General features: G+C 44.9%; 1 protein-coding gene across 3 annotated transcripts in view; it reads right to left on the bottom strand.

Moving 5' to 3' along the window:
• Positions 1–1,465: 1,465 nt before the first annotated feature.
• TRAF3 (TNF receptor associated factor 3) overlaps positions 1,466–15,108 on the bottom strand; it is a 145,880-nt gene continuing 132,237 nt past the window's right edge. For 2 of the 3 annotated variants that reach the window (XM_038767251.1, XM_038767164.1), the window contains 2 exons: positions 10,678–10,852; positions 1,466–8,862 (listed from right to left, as the gene is read on the bottom strand). In XM_038767251.1, the coding sequence (XP_038623179.1) occupies positions 8,291–8,862; positions 10,678–10,852 (747 nt within the window). In that variant the 3' untranslated portion in view covers positions 1,466–8,290. The remainder of the gene's footprint in view (positions 8,863–10,677; positions 10,853–15,108) is intronic. The other variant, XM_038767075.1, reaches the window with a different exon arrangement.

A 15,108-nucleotide genomic window follows, 5' to 3' on the forward strand; every position in this document is an offset into this window, starting at 1 on the left:
GGGCAGCCGCAGCACCAGCCCCAAGCTGCTCTGTGCCAGGCAGTCGGTTGGCCCTTAGCAGCACAGTCTGCTCCGCAGTGAGCTGGCATGGTTCTGAGTAGGGGATGGAAGCCATTCCAGGAGAGGATGAGAGAAAGCCACTCCACGCTTTTGCTGTTTCGGCTTTCAGTTGCCAAAGAGGCACCCAGGGAGCTTGGGATGCGGAAGGGCCGCGTCCCACCCCCAGCCCACATTCTAGTCTGCCCTTCCCCTGTCACCTCAATCCCACTCTCTCCCTTTTTTGTTTTCGCATGGGTCCGCCATCCCCCACCCCGAGGCTCTGGGCTAGAGTTTGATATGCCTGGCATCTCGTTGCTGCTTCTTCCCGGGCTACCCTTTTGGCTCCTGCCTGGGCATACTGCTATAGCAAGCCAGAAGGGGACCAGGACATAACCTCCAGGGACAGGCTGAGCAGTCTTTTGCTCTACTACAAAGATTGAGCAGAGGAGTAGTCATGCCCAGACAGGGAGGGATCAGAGGTTAATCTGAGCAGAGGCAAGGGGAAGGAGTTTCCCGAAATAATAATAATAATGTTGGTATTTGTTAAGTGCTTACTATGTGCCAAGCACTGTTCTAAGCGCCGAAATGTGCCCAACCCCTGCTCAATGTCACCTCTCACCACCACCAACCCGGTCCCCTAAAAGGATTTTTTTTTTGTTTCATTTCACCTCTGCATTGAGGCTGTGAAGACACTTGGGACTGAAAAATCCCTTCTGACCTCATAGTGTGAGTTGGGCCCTGGGCACTGCGGGCCAGCCGTCACCACCAGAGCACCTCGGAGGAGTATCCTGCTCAATTTTGGGTGACCTTGGAGCTCCGGCTTGGAAGCCCAATTCACCTTTCACCAAGGGACAATGTTGGGGGGAAGGTTATTTCCCCTCCTCTAGACCATTCTCCCTCTCTAGACTGTTAGCTTGTTGTGGTCAAGGTACTTGTTCTATTGTACTCTCCCAAGCACTCAGTACAGTGCCGTGCACACAGTAAGCACTCAATAAACATGATTGCCCTGAATTATCAGAGACACAGAGGTAAATGCTAAAGGGGGTTTTATACCTAATTCCACATTACGAAGGGTTTTGAAGTCATGGATATCAAATGGTTGCCCCCCCCTTGAGAGGTATCAGCAAGACTGATTCCACCTTTTGCTCGGCGCTGTAGTAATTTCTTCGCAGGGGACCTAGTTCCATCATATGGAGGACATTTTCCAAATTGGCCGATCGGCCGTCAAAGGACTATACCTGGTCAGATTCCCCACCCAATCTTACCTTTTGCTTCCTCGCTAGTGGTGGTAGTGGTGGGGGGTGAGGGAAAACAGGCTGATCCGGTCCCCAGTGTGAGGGAATGGACTCCCTCCATGACGGCTCAAAGACGCTTCTCCCTCAGCAGTAAATCCGTTAAACAAATTCCAACACAGTGGCTCATTACATTTTTTTATACAAAAAATGAGATTCCTTATTTAGATTTATTTTTTTCCTCTAATAATAGACAGTTGAGCATTTCAAAGTTTTGCATTCTACACTCTTACAAACTTTACTTATTATCAGCATTAAAAACACAAAGGACATTTGCAAGACCTCAAAACACAAATAAATACCAAATAAACCACACACATTATACAACAGAAATACAAAACAGAATAATGCTATTGGAAAATTAAGACATGTTGCTAAAAACCATTAACAACATGATTATTGCTGAGCAATAAATTATATTAAGTTTGTTTTTAACTTTAGAAGAGCAGAGAAACACAGTACAGGAACCACTGGTTACCAGATCACTCGTACTGTCAAAAGTATCCTTATAGCTAATGGTTACTACATTTGATAATCTGTTAAGACAGGCAGATTAAAAATACACAGTCAAATGAGGTTGGCCTTCTTTGGTCTTTGTTTTTAGATCATAAAACTGAACACAATAGGTGTACCATCAGTGAAGAGAATGCAAATAAAGAAATGTCACACAATTTTATACATTGATTTACACACTATATTTTGTTACTGATGTTCAACAGATATTTCTTACAGAAATCCTTGGAAATAAATGTCAGTTTTTTTTAATGTTTTCACTTCATTTGTTGTTAAAGGTTATCCTACTTGTCTAAGGGGAGTAAGTTCTAAAAAAAAAAATCAACCACTACTAATTACTGGAGTTTTTTTGTTGTTTTTTACATCACAGACATGGTTAGGAAATCCTGAACTGTAACCACTTTTTCACCTAGACACTTGAAAAGGACTAGCCTCCTAATCCAGCAGCATCAAAGGAAATAAAAAAGCGAGAATTGCATGGCTGCGTGAACCTAACTTTGCCAAACCAGGTGCCACCACTGCAGGTCAGCGTTGGGAAGTCCGCGCCTTTGCAAGCCGGGTCCGAAACTCACTTTGAGAAACTATCCAACCCCGGAGGCGAGTCCTCCGATGATTTAGGTTGGCTTTGACTCATGTTACGTTGGCCTCAAGCCTGAGCGACCCTTGGATGGCCACGTGCTCCTATCTGTGTCCCACTAATGACCATGGTGTGTGTGTTGTAACCGGCATTACTAAGCTGTCTAATGGTTTCCAAATAAACTGCATTCGGTATTTCCAAGATAAAGCAAGCTCATTCAACTGACTTAAGCTCTTCCGAACTAACGCTTGGTTGGAAAAAAACACATCAGATGTCAAGAGACGTTTTGAAATGGAAGACAAAAGCTACAGTCATGGGTCAAAAAACAAGAGACTGGAACAGATCCCTCATTCATCTCCCAACTGTTCAAAATTTTAAGGGAGTTCCCTGAATTCTCCCCAGCTCTCCTTCTGATTGTCTAAGAACTAAAGGTTTGGACTAAAAGACAAAAAAAATATTATTCTACAGCTAAAGTCGAGCCCTTCTGCAATGAGAGATTTATTTTTAATGGGCAAGCATTCAGCTTCAGCTCTAAAAGCCGGAGTCTGAAATGTTTTTCATTCTTAATTCTTCCCTTACTGTGACCTGAAGAACCCAGGAGGCCGAGTTGAATTGCCTTGCCGGGTGCCCCAACTCCAGCAAGTGAAGAATTGGAATTGTTGATGACTGTGCACAGAAGTATAGTGCCTAGAATTCACCGTCCCACTTCTAACTCCCCTTGCTAATGGATGAAGGGAGGAAGAGGCCTGTGAGTTCAGGTAGTCCGAGGACTAGCCCCAGGTTAGGGAAAAGACGGTAAGCCCAGTTGTCAGTCCGACAGCCTTAACGGCGTCTAACGTCTTCCTTGATCCCTCAGGATATAAGGACCTACGGGCCAGAGTCTTCGGTTGGTGGCTTGAGGGCTTGGATCTCATCTTGATCCTGCTCAAGGTGTTTCTCCCCAGCAGTTTCTCCTGGGTGGCGGCGGGGGAACACCGCCAGAAAGCCCCCGGGAGTCAAAGTGTCACTCGGGGGAACAGAACCGGAGGGATACGGCAGTAGGCCATTCTCTTCCCAGCAGACGGAAGAAGGGCGCTGTTTTTTTTCTTGGTCAACCCCGCCCAAGTGAGAAGTCAAAAGAGTGGCCCTTGTCTCCTTAAAAGCAGCATCGGGTGCTTATCTCTCTCCAGGAGATTGTGGGGCTGTAGGTGCAGAGCCTCACCTAACTTCACCTCCACTGTGCTCTTAGCTCAGTGCTCTGCACACAGTAGGCACCACAGAATGAAGGAAGGAAGGTGGGTTTACCTGGGGAGATACTTCCACAGGATACTTCTACAGGATTCAACTGGGCATGCAGATAATTGGACTCGAGCCTCGGCCTTCAGCTAAGAGGGAATCTGGCCCTCCACCTGTCTGTACACTTGCATAGATAACACGGTTCAAGGCAACAAAGCTTTAAGAGGGCTGTCCTGGGGGTAGTCTGGGGACTCCGGCAAACTCTTCCCTTGTAAGCTCATCATGGTTTTGGGAACGTGTCTGCTATTTCTGTTGTACCGTATCCTCCCAAGCGCTCAGTACAGTGTCCTGCACATAGTAAGCGCCCAATAAAAACCACCGATTGATTGTTCCAAAGGTTTAAGGGTCATTTCCACGCTTTTTCACCTTTGCCATCAGACCCAAGAGCGCGCCCTGTCAAAATCATTTCTGGTAATGCCAGATCGGAGTCAAGACTCAAGCTGTTCTCCATCCTAATCTACTTAAAATCGGGATGTTCGACAGCACGGCTCCCCAGGCAGTGAGTAGATACTACAGCACCCCGACATTTATACATTCAATATTTCAAAATCCTAAAGACGACAAATCCTCTCCAGTCCCTGAATCTGTCTGGTCAGCCCCGACCAGGCAAAGCCCCTATCTTCCACTTGCCTTCTAGTGTGTAGGCTGGAAAACCGATTTTGAACTAAGTCTGCTTCTAAGTTTCATTGTTTATGTGCCACTTGCACCAATTACAGGGCAGTAGACACTAAAGTTTAATTTCTTACACATAAAATATAATGTCTAGTCCCCCATTACCCACTTGGGTGATAAACAAGAAGGCTTCGGAACCTGTAGGCTGAATCCACACTGAATTCAAAGTTCCAATCCAGTCAGCAAGGCAACCACCAGTGACTGATGATAATGGTGTTGCAGTACAATGCCATTTCAAATAGTGACGGGGAGCGTACTCTTCAGATCAGACAGGACAGAAGTGGGATGTGATATGCTCATTCCCTGTGTAACTCTGATAAACAGAAAATCTATGCCCAGACAGTGGTAACTAATAGGGATTGTCCCATAATACCAGCTTGTGAGAGAAATCACTGAAGGTTTTTTGAATCAACTGAAAGACCTTGTAATTTCAGACAGTAAGGTCAACAGAGAAATTAACAAGACCAGTCATAGTTTGATCTTTCTGGGAATACATTACTATTATTAAAGAGGAGAATGGATGTGTGCGCACACACACACACACACACACACACGAACAGTGGCGTATGAAAATTTCAAATACTACGTTTCTAGAAGCCTGGGGTCTTTTGCAGATGTTTAAAGCTCTATTTCTACCAGTGCACACTCCTCTAGGGAGAGCGCATTTGGCCTTGACATCAATTGTGAGCACTCCATTACAGTTCGACAGAGGAATCCTATTGTCGAACGGATTCTGGTTATGCTAACTTTTGGCAACAAAACTTAAAATACATTGCGAATTACGTAAGAGACTTCAAAATGACTTCCAACAAGTTTTGAGCACTTGAGGGAGAGAAATGCACATGGACCCAAATTCAAAAGGCATACAGGAAACACAACTGACGCAATAAATAATACCCAAATTACAGAAGAGCAAAGCACAAGCCAGCCATTGTCTCCTCGTCCTGGAAGATATTTCAGTTTTATGGAAATTAAATGCTCTAGCCTTCTTTTGTTGAAAAGCTACGGGAACGGGTTGCTACCTCATTCAGCCGATAAGCTCAGTCTAGGGAAGTCTATTTAGAGAATTCTACCGTGAAGGGAATGGATGCTTTACTTTAATGCTTCCAGGGAGCTCTGAGCCAGGACTCCAACTGGAGGGAGGAGGAAAATGGGCAGGATATTTCTTCCCAAGGCCACAAATGTTTCATTTATTCTCTCTCTCCCTCCCTCCCTCCAAGTAATGGGTATGGTTTTGCAATGGGTAGATTGCTAGGGGACCCTCCCGGGTTGGAAATCATCTCCTCAGTGGGAAGCCACGAGGCATGATCCAGGACTGCCAGGGACAACATTCGAGTTTAATGAACATGGGCAGGGCCCTTCCCAGTACCAGAGGGATTTTTCAGTGGGCAGCCTGCAGAGCATGGCAGTTGTCAGATCCATGTCGAGAAGTTGTGCCCTTAGGAAGTGTGTCCAGGGTTTTCCCTAGGGGGCCCGCAGTTTGGGGACAGCGGCCCAGCTCTAGGGGGTCCCACCCAGCGGTTGGCAGGAGGAGCCGTGTGGGGTGACTAGCAAGGTGGAAGTGGGGGGCTGGAGAGGGGCGAAGGAGTGCCATTACCCACTAGGGACAGCCCTGATTGTAACAGAAACATACATGACTCCTTAAACCAGGCCACGACTGAACAGGATTCAAAAAAAAAAAAAAATCAATCAATACTGGGGCAGCGGAGAAAGAAAAAAGGAAGACCTAATACAGTCGGGCTTGCTGGCTGCTAAGACGACAGGCTGTGTTGTAGCAGGTGCTTGAAAAACCAACGAAGACCACTTATGGTGTGCACTGAATATCCGTTTGGATCCGGAAAAGTACTTCTTGCAGGCACTGAATTTTGAAGGCACGCCCAAGACAGACAATAGCACCAGAGACAAGGTGAACTACAGATGCATGAATTCAACCGTCCCCATGCTACAGATTGTAGTCATGCCCCGGGAAGAGGGCAGTCTGAGGCACCCAACCCGACTGGCCAATGGAGGGGCCAGTTTCCCTTTCATGCAGCACCAACGCAGTAGTTCGGACATATTGGTTTTTGCCTAAGAAGCACCTATAAATGTTTAGCACCCATAAATGTTCAGAAGCACCCATAAAGCGTGGTGCATAGTAAAAGGTAAAATACAGGAGATAAGTCACCAGACTCTTAGTCACAGTCTGACCGTTAATAGGACAAGGTCAACAGTGGATTGGAGAAAAACGCCTTCGGGTCATGCTTGGGCCAAGATCGCGAAGAAACCGTAAAGCAATTTCCCTTGGAAGGAGAGGGACGTGCGGGGATGTCTGTCGGCCTGCCACGACGAGGCACCCCTAACGGGAGAGGCTCTCTCTGCCGAAATCGTCCGCGCTGCCGTCTCCCACGCGTGAACGTGGAAGAGGGTTCGCAACGGCCCAGGGGACGAGATGGAGCCCTTGGTCCAAGCTCCATGGGAGCAGTGTGGATCAACTAGTGGGGCACAGAAGCAGATTTGGGTTCCAAGACCAGTGGGCTCTGGAAGCTCCAGTGGCCAGAGGCGTAGTTTGGCTCCTGTTCAAAACGTAGCGAATTGCTTTAGGGCTCTAGTGTAGACACTCACAGACAGAAGTCCGTACAGCAGGAGAGGAAAGTCTAGTTCAACTACCATTCCCTAGAATCACAATAAAACTGAGTACAAATCTATGATCTAGAAGCAGCATGTCACATCTAAGGCACAAGTACAGTATGCCACCATCTCTCTTTAAGACACTGCTCTCCGAGCTCTTTGAACAAGATGCAGCAATTATGACAGAATGAATAAATATCTCTTAAATGGGCACTTTCAGCACTAATCACCTTTCCCACCCCAGAACGCTAAACAGATTGGAGATCGAAGATTTGCATCGTCAGTGACAGATAGATCATTGAAACACATCGGGCAGAACTTTAAAAACCTACAGGATTTCGTTTAGAACTCCAAAGTTCAACAAATGCCCTATTTTAGGGTGAAAACAATTATAAATCTGATAATGATGCACAGCATCCAAGAGCAATTTTTCTTTCTTAATCATTTTGAAGTAGTGTCATTAACTACGACATATATTGTAGGTTTACATTTCTAACGAGAAATAACAACAGATTGAATAGTTTTCTTTTCTATCACAAGTGATAACCAGTGTTTGATATTTTACATTTTTTCTTCCAAGAAATATCAGTCTATCAACGTTTTAAAATAAAATGTTTGCAGTAACGACTATCGATTGAACTTTTAAATTAAACAAAACCAAACAAGAAATGATTCTGAATTTAGAGACTTTCCAAAGAAGACCTGGCTGTACCTCAGGGTCTTCGGACAAACAAATTATTAAAACAGAGACCAGATGAGGCCTTGAAAATAGACAATATACTGTATTTGAGACAAGATTGCACTTTGAGTTTTTGAGAATGAATATATCAGAACTGTAAAATGATTTCATCATTTCTTCTTTTATATAACATGCTGATACGTCCAGCTATCCCCACAGGTGAATTTTTTGGTGTTCTAGTTTAAGGAAGAAAAATCACATCTGATTCTTTTGCTCAGCACATGGATCTTTCCACCTCAGATAACTAGACCTTGAAACACAAAAAAATCCCTCCCCCTCCCGCCCCCGTCCCCGACTCCGACAGCAGTATTTCCCCTAATGGAGGATAAATAATTCCTCAGCATTTAAGAGTCGCTAGTTCTATTAGAAAATATACCAAGGTATGATTTCTTAATGTGTGGCTGCTTCTCCGTTGGCCCCTATGCAGTTATGCCTTCAGACTCCTCCTACTGTTCCTCAAGGCCCTCTTCTGAGCTTTAAGGACCTCTCATTGAAGACAGACTGGTTCAAAACCCCCAAATGCGGTGTGGGGGGGGAGGGGGATTTTTCTGCTTAATTGGTCTCCCTGCTTCCTGGTCAGGGGTCCGGTAGATCCGACGTATCCACTATGACTTTAATAAAAATAGTATCGTCTTTAATATACGTCCCGTTCTCTAGAACCGTTTGGGCCACGAAGACCGGGCAACCGGACGCAATGTTCATCTCTCCAGTGGGCTTCTTGAAGCTGCTGCTGTTCGGGTCGGGTTTGAAAGCATCTCCTAAGTGGCGGCGGGAAGATCCCTGATCCATTAACATGAGAGTCACTTTCTGTTTAAACGGCCAAGGAAGCAAAGCATCGTACTCACCCCGCATTATGACAAAAAACAACGAGAGGTGTGTCCCTTTCCCCATCCCGTCCCCATTAAGATAAACCCTGGCGCACATCTTATAGCCAAAGTAGCCCGTGTAAAAGGGCTGGCTGTACAAAGACAGAGTCTTCCCCATGACCGCTTCTTGCTTCCTTCGCTTATAATCTCGAATTTTCCAAATCAGTACTCCGTTGTAGCTGGCGGTTTCTAAGACTTGGAATCGGAGGTCCATGTCAGCCAGGCGAATGTCATGGACGCTCAGCATCTGATCGTGTCTACTTAGCTGGGTCTCAAGCATACCTAGGCAAAGGGGAAGGGAGGAAATCATCTCGTCGCTTAGGGATATGCACATTCGATCTAGCTTTTCAGAGTAACAGATACAAGCCTAGAGATCCAGCTGAAAATCTCTCATTTTCATCTAATCTTCCTCCCGGAGCGCTTGGAGCAATCCAGAACCCATTACTTGGGGAGTAGGCTAGCGGTGGAGGTGAAAGAAAAATGATGCAGACCTCCGGAACTATCAGGAGCAGGAGCCTCCTGTCCCTTCCTACTCCAGTACATATTTCACTCTGCTGCCGGGATCATTTTTCTACAAAAACCTTCAGGACACGTCACCCCACTCCTCAACAAACTTCAGTGGTTGCCATCCACCTCTGCATTAAAAAAAAACCTCCTCATCATTGGCTTCAAAGCACTCAGACACCTTGCCCCCTCCTAACTCTTCTCACTACTCTCCTCCTACAACCCAGCCCGCACACTTCGCTCCTCTAATGCTAACCTTCTCAATGTACCTCAATCTCGTCTATCTTGCCACCGACCCTGCGCTCTCATCCTGCCTCTGGCCTGGAATGCCCTCCCTCCTCAAATCCGACAGACAATTACGCTCCCCCATCTCTCAGCCTTATTTAAGGCACATCTCCTCCAAGAGCCCTTCTCCAACTAAGCCCTCGTTCCTCTCCTCCCACTCCCTTCTGCGTCACCCTGCCTTGCTCCCTTTATTCGTTCCTCCACCCAGACCCACAGCACTTCTTTATGTACCTATCCGTAATTTATTTATATTAATGTCTGTCTCCCCCTCTAGACTGTAAGCTCGTTTCAGGAAAGGAATGTGTCTGTTTATTGTTATATTGTACTCTCCCAAGTGCTTAGTACAGTGCTCTGCACAGAGTAAGCGCTCAATAAATAAGACTGAATGATGAATACTTCACAAACAAGACTTCCCTTTAGCCTGTGCCCTTGGTTCCTTTTTCTGCACCAAAGAGATTCCAAGCAACTAAACAAAGAACTTCCCTGAAGGAATTTTAGCAGGAGTGAGTGGAAACAGTATAAATAGTCTGTAGGAGCTTGCCAGGTGCTCCTTGGTGCCAACCTCGTCATGGAGAATATTCATTTGGAGAAAGTCAAATATCGTGCACAACTGCGCCTAGAATATGGCTAACATCATCATCATCAATCGTATTTATGTGTTATATGTTAAAAACATATATGTGTTATGTGTTAAAAACTTATGTGTTTAAAAGGTTCCCAGTCTGGATCGGGAATCCCATCCAGGCATCAGGGCTGACTCCCAACATATCCCAAGAAGCTGATGACAAAATTGTCGTTTCTTGTATTCCCCGGCTTTGGCCGAACCCCAGGAAAGAAAATGGAAACGGGAGTCAAGAGAGGCTCCTAGTCCCACCTATGCCACTGGCCTGTTGCGAGACCCTGGGCAAGTTACTTTACCTTCTTTGAGCCTCAGTTTCCTATACTGTAAGATGGGGATAAGATCCCTGCTCTCCCAAACTATTAGAAAGCGAATCCTGTATGAGACGGGAGCTGTTTCTACCCCTGCATTTAGCTTGGCACTTGGCATGGAACAGGCTCTTCATGAATGCTGAAACTGCTACTATTAGCAAGGCAGGATGCACGGTACTGAATTGGCTGGGCCGGCTACCTAGAGCCAAAGTGGAGTCCGACTGTTTTACCACATCAGAGCTCAGGAACCAGTGACACTGTTTTCCTTCCAAAAACACAAACGACCAGATATCCGTGCATCTATTTCCCAACTGCTCTGTACTCTCCGGATTTTCTGGGCAGTCCTCCTTCCCTCTCCCCTTACTGGCTGTCACTCACCTGTGTTGCGAGCCGCTTGCCCCGCGTTCTTGTCGACGCTCTCCAGTTCCGTCACTCTATTCTGGAGAGACTCCACACTGCTCTTCATGCTGTCTGCTTCTTCCCAGTTCTGTCGGAAGGGGCGGATCTCTTTGTCCAGTTCTTTTAGTTTCTCCGCTTGACTGTCTATGACTCGCTTCCCAAGAGAAGAAGCATCAGGAAGGGAAAACATAAACGGAATTGAAAGGGAGGAAAATGTATTCAAAACAAAATCTATTAAACGATATTTTTAAAGAAAAGAGCAGAACAGACCGGTCGATAAAGTCGACGAGAGGATACAACTAGCACTGGGTGATTGTAAAAACCTTGGATAAACTCACGGACCAGAGATCCACAATGAATTATTACAGGGTAAAGGTAGTGGTGTTACAAAGGACAACCATGAGGATGAATTTCTAGAAGGGCAACCGCGCCCATGTTCCTCCACACCTTGGCCAAGCACAGGACACTGGGCTGGGTGGACCCTGGGTGAAGAACATAAGAAACACTGTTCCTGGGTCAGACCCAATGTCCATCCAGTCCAGTAAGCCTGTCTCCGACGGTGACGGCAGAACATCCAGAAGAACCCGGGGATGATTTGCCTTCTGGGCACCTGTCCTCGTTTCTCTAATTCTTCCTCTTGACCTCATGTCTAACTTTCCCCTTTATTAATTCATTATGGATTAATTTAATTCATTAATTTATCCACACGGGTCTTCAACCGGTAATATGTTTTGCCTGCCCCACTTCCTGTGCTAACGAATTTCATAGGCTCCTTATGCGAAGAAGTGTTTCCTTCTATTATTTTGGATCTTCCACCTTCAGGTTTCAATGGGGGCATCTTTATCCTCGTGCTGTGGGAATATGTATCTATCTTTATATATCTGTAATTCCTTTATCTATCTATTAATATTAGTGTCTGCCACTCCCTCTAGACGGTGAGCTCGTTGTGGGCAGGAATGTGTCTGTTGTTTTATTGTATTCTCCCAAGCGCTCAGTACAGTGCTTTGCACACAGTAAGCGCTAAATAAATACGATTGAATGAATGTTTACCTTAAAACACCGCAATATAGAGAGATACTAAAATCCCTTTTACACTATCTGCTGCAATACCTAATTTTCATGCAATCAGAATCAGATTATTTTTTTACAGTCCTACCACACGGTACCTCCTCCCCTGTTAAAGCTATTTTAAGAACTAGTAAGACTTAGCAAGCTTAGATCACCTTGAGGAGTTCCTGGCTCTCAGAAACAAGATCTCAACAGGGAAAACAAAAAGACTGGAATTATCTGAAAAGCTTCCAGCAAAACTGTCTTGGCTTTATCCCTGAGATTACTGCCAAGGCTATTTCCACAGGTCAAAGAAAATAAATGGTGGAGAGAATCAGTCATTAATTTAGGCAAAAGAAGACTTTGTGCCTGAATTACCCCTCAAAAATCCCCCAGGCCCACTTGCTAGAGGCAGGTTGAAAGTAACTGAACCATATCAACTTATAATTGGGTTTTAAATCTATGGTTTCATTTACTAGTAAATACTCTTTCTCTAGGCGCCAACAGTACTAGTCAAACCCTCTACTCACCCCTCTAGAAAAAAAAACCATACATGCCTATCTTTCTCAAGAGTGGAGTTTGGGTCATACATATTTCACCTCGCTTTCTGAAACCCTAAACTATATACAGAAAGAAGTATTTACCAACCAAACTGTCTCCAATCAAAGAAAGAAATGCCCTTTCTTACACTTTCTCCATTCAATGGATTTGGCCGAAGTTTTAGTCAGAACCACATTGAGTCTGAGACTTCAAATGACTGGAAAAGTAATTTGGGAGATGAAAGTAATTCTGCTAGTAGCTACAGTTAAATTCTAATTCTGTTTTAACAACTTCATACAGCAGATTTATTTTAGCAACCACCAGAAACATGAAAGGGTTTTTCACCTAAGAAAATTATTTGCATTTTTGTAACAAAGCAGGAGAAGCCCCAAGTTAATTTTGATTTATGCCTAGTTGTGAAATGAGTGACTGTCACTTGGGTAGCAGAGTATGACAGACAATGTTTTTGAGGGGATAACCCCCCTAAGAGTCCCCTTGGCTTCACTTCTCCTTTTAGAATTGTATTTTTAATCATTTAAGTTTCAGTACCTACTGTAGGTTGGAAATAACTAACAGAAGCAGAAAACATGAACAGATTTTAAGTAATTTTCTTTGTTCAAGAAGTGTCTCATTCTTCCTGTTCTTTCCAAGAAATTCTGGCTGCATTCATACTTTGAAAGTGCCCCAGTTGTTACTCAAAAATATGTATTTATTTATTTCTTAAAAGCCCATGATGATAATACCCATAAATCAAGCTGGGCAACAACTCAGAAACCTTGGGACACGGGATAGAGAGGCACCGGTTTAAGTTCTACAACTTTGAATTTCATATATGGCATAAGTAAAAGAAAACCCATCGAAGAAAATCCCAACTTTGTGCAGCTCGTAAGCGATGAAAGGCCAAAGTAACTTACCCACAGTAGATTCTAACTCAACAGGTAAGAAAAAGCATTTGTTTCTTAAATGGACCTTTTAATTTGTGTACATGGCACCCATTCAGAGCAGAATACAACAATAAATCATGTCTCCTAAGTGCAAATGTTATTTTGCTCTTCACAGGCTGTCTGGAAACGCAGCTACTACCATTCTTCAAAAACTGAAGCGTCTGTGCCTAAGTGCACTTCTTAAGATGTGAAATTAGAAATCAAAGCAGTCAGCACATTAAGCACCATTGCAAATAAATCCCTAGAGCAAGATTCATGAGTAGCAAATCTCAAGTGACTCATCAGTCTCACACACTGTCCCTTTCTAGATTCCCATCCTCCTGAGTGAGAGACAGGTCTTCTCATACCTTCCTGCTAGCAGTCTCACCAGCAGTCAGGCCTGGGCCTGGCTGTAAGAGACGGCAGTCAGTTGCTGAGGTAACCTGGACTTGCCTAGTGAAGGATACTGTGCCAAGGGCAGAACTAAAATGAAGCTGCAGCCAAATCCTAACAAATGCCATCGTTACTATCTACTCCCAACAGTTCCTTTCTAGAATGCCAGGGAAAACTCTTGGGAGTGACACTGCCATGGGCATAATACAGTCCCGCTAAAAAAAGCATTTCTTCCCACAATCTGGGGGAGAGTAGGACGCCTAGGTGCCCGGGTCCGGGCGGAATGGGGTGAAATAATTCCAATTTCTCTGCCTTTGACCCCCAGACTCTATCATCTGGCCCTGATTAAATTCCACTGCAGCAAATCCAAAAACTAAATGGCTCACCATTACGAATGTTATCAGAAGTATGACTAATCTCTGATTGCTTTGATACATTCCCAATTCCACCATAACAAAATGCCAAACTCATTCTAGCACAAGTTTTCCCTGACTATGACCGTCAGCTTGCATCTTCTGTGCATCACACCTTTTAGACTGTGAGCCCACTATTGGGTAGGGACTGTCTCTATATGTTGCCAATTTGTACTTCCCAAGCGCTTAGTATAGTGCTCTGCACATAGTAAGCGCTCAATAAATACGATTGATGATGATGATGATCTTCTGGCCCAAGTTCGGCTTTACGGTCGTGGAGTGGGGGTTATTACTTCTTGTAAGCCGTGGCACTTCGTTTCAGCCTTCTCTGACTCCTCATAAGTTTTTTTTATTCTTTCCCTATTTCAACTGCTATTCCGTCAGAGTCCGGGACATGCATGCAAGCATGGATTCCCCACAAATCCATGTAATTACTATGCTTCATTGTCTCCCTCCTCCTTCTCTCTCACTGAGGTTTCTTTTATTCTACTGCTGGAGAGGAGCATCCTTGAGTTGGGGGTGGAGGGGGGAATCACAGGCACTGTGTCCAGGCCTAGGAGTACATGAGGGGCTTGGGGTTCATGTTGGATGAGGAAAGGAGAAAGCTTTGGGAGTTTAGAGGGTCTGCTGGCCACCCCCCACCACCTCCCACCAGAGGCTGGGTGTCTTAGATGCATGAGGAATGTGTTGTGGAAGTTCATGGCAAGATCTCGGAGTCTGAGTAATTTGGGACACTGGATCCTGGTTTGAGAAAAAGGTTTGAATTAAGGGGCCTCTATGAATTTCATAAGAATTTATTTTCTATCCTTTCACAGCCGATTGTGTGTGTGTGTGTGTGTGTGTGTGTGTGTGTGTGTGTGTCTGTCTGTCTGTCTGTCTGGTCTACATACACACACAAACCCCTGGCAGTGTGTCCAGAGAAGCAAAGTAGCTTGATGGAAAGAGCACAGGGCTGGGGGCCATGAGACTTAATCCCAGCTTTGCCACTGGCATGCTGTGTGACTTTAGACAAGTCACTTAACTACTCTATGCCTCAGTTTCTTCATCTAAAAAATGAAGATTAATAATCATTCTCCCTTCCCTTTAGACTGTGA

This window comes from Tachyglossus aculeatus, chromosome 1 (genome assembly GCF_015852505.1).
Source record: "Tachyglossus aculeatus isolate mTacAcu1 chromosome 1, mTacAcu1.pri, whole genome shotgun sequence".
In the NCBI taxonomy this organism is placed as follows: Eukaryota; Metazoa; Chordata; class Mammalia; order Monotremata; family Tachyglossidae; genus Tachyglossus; species Tachyglossus aculeatus.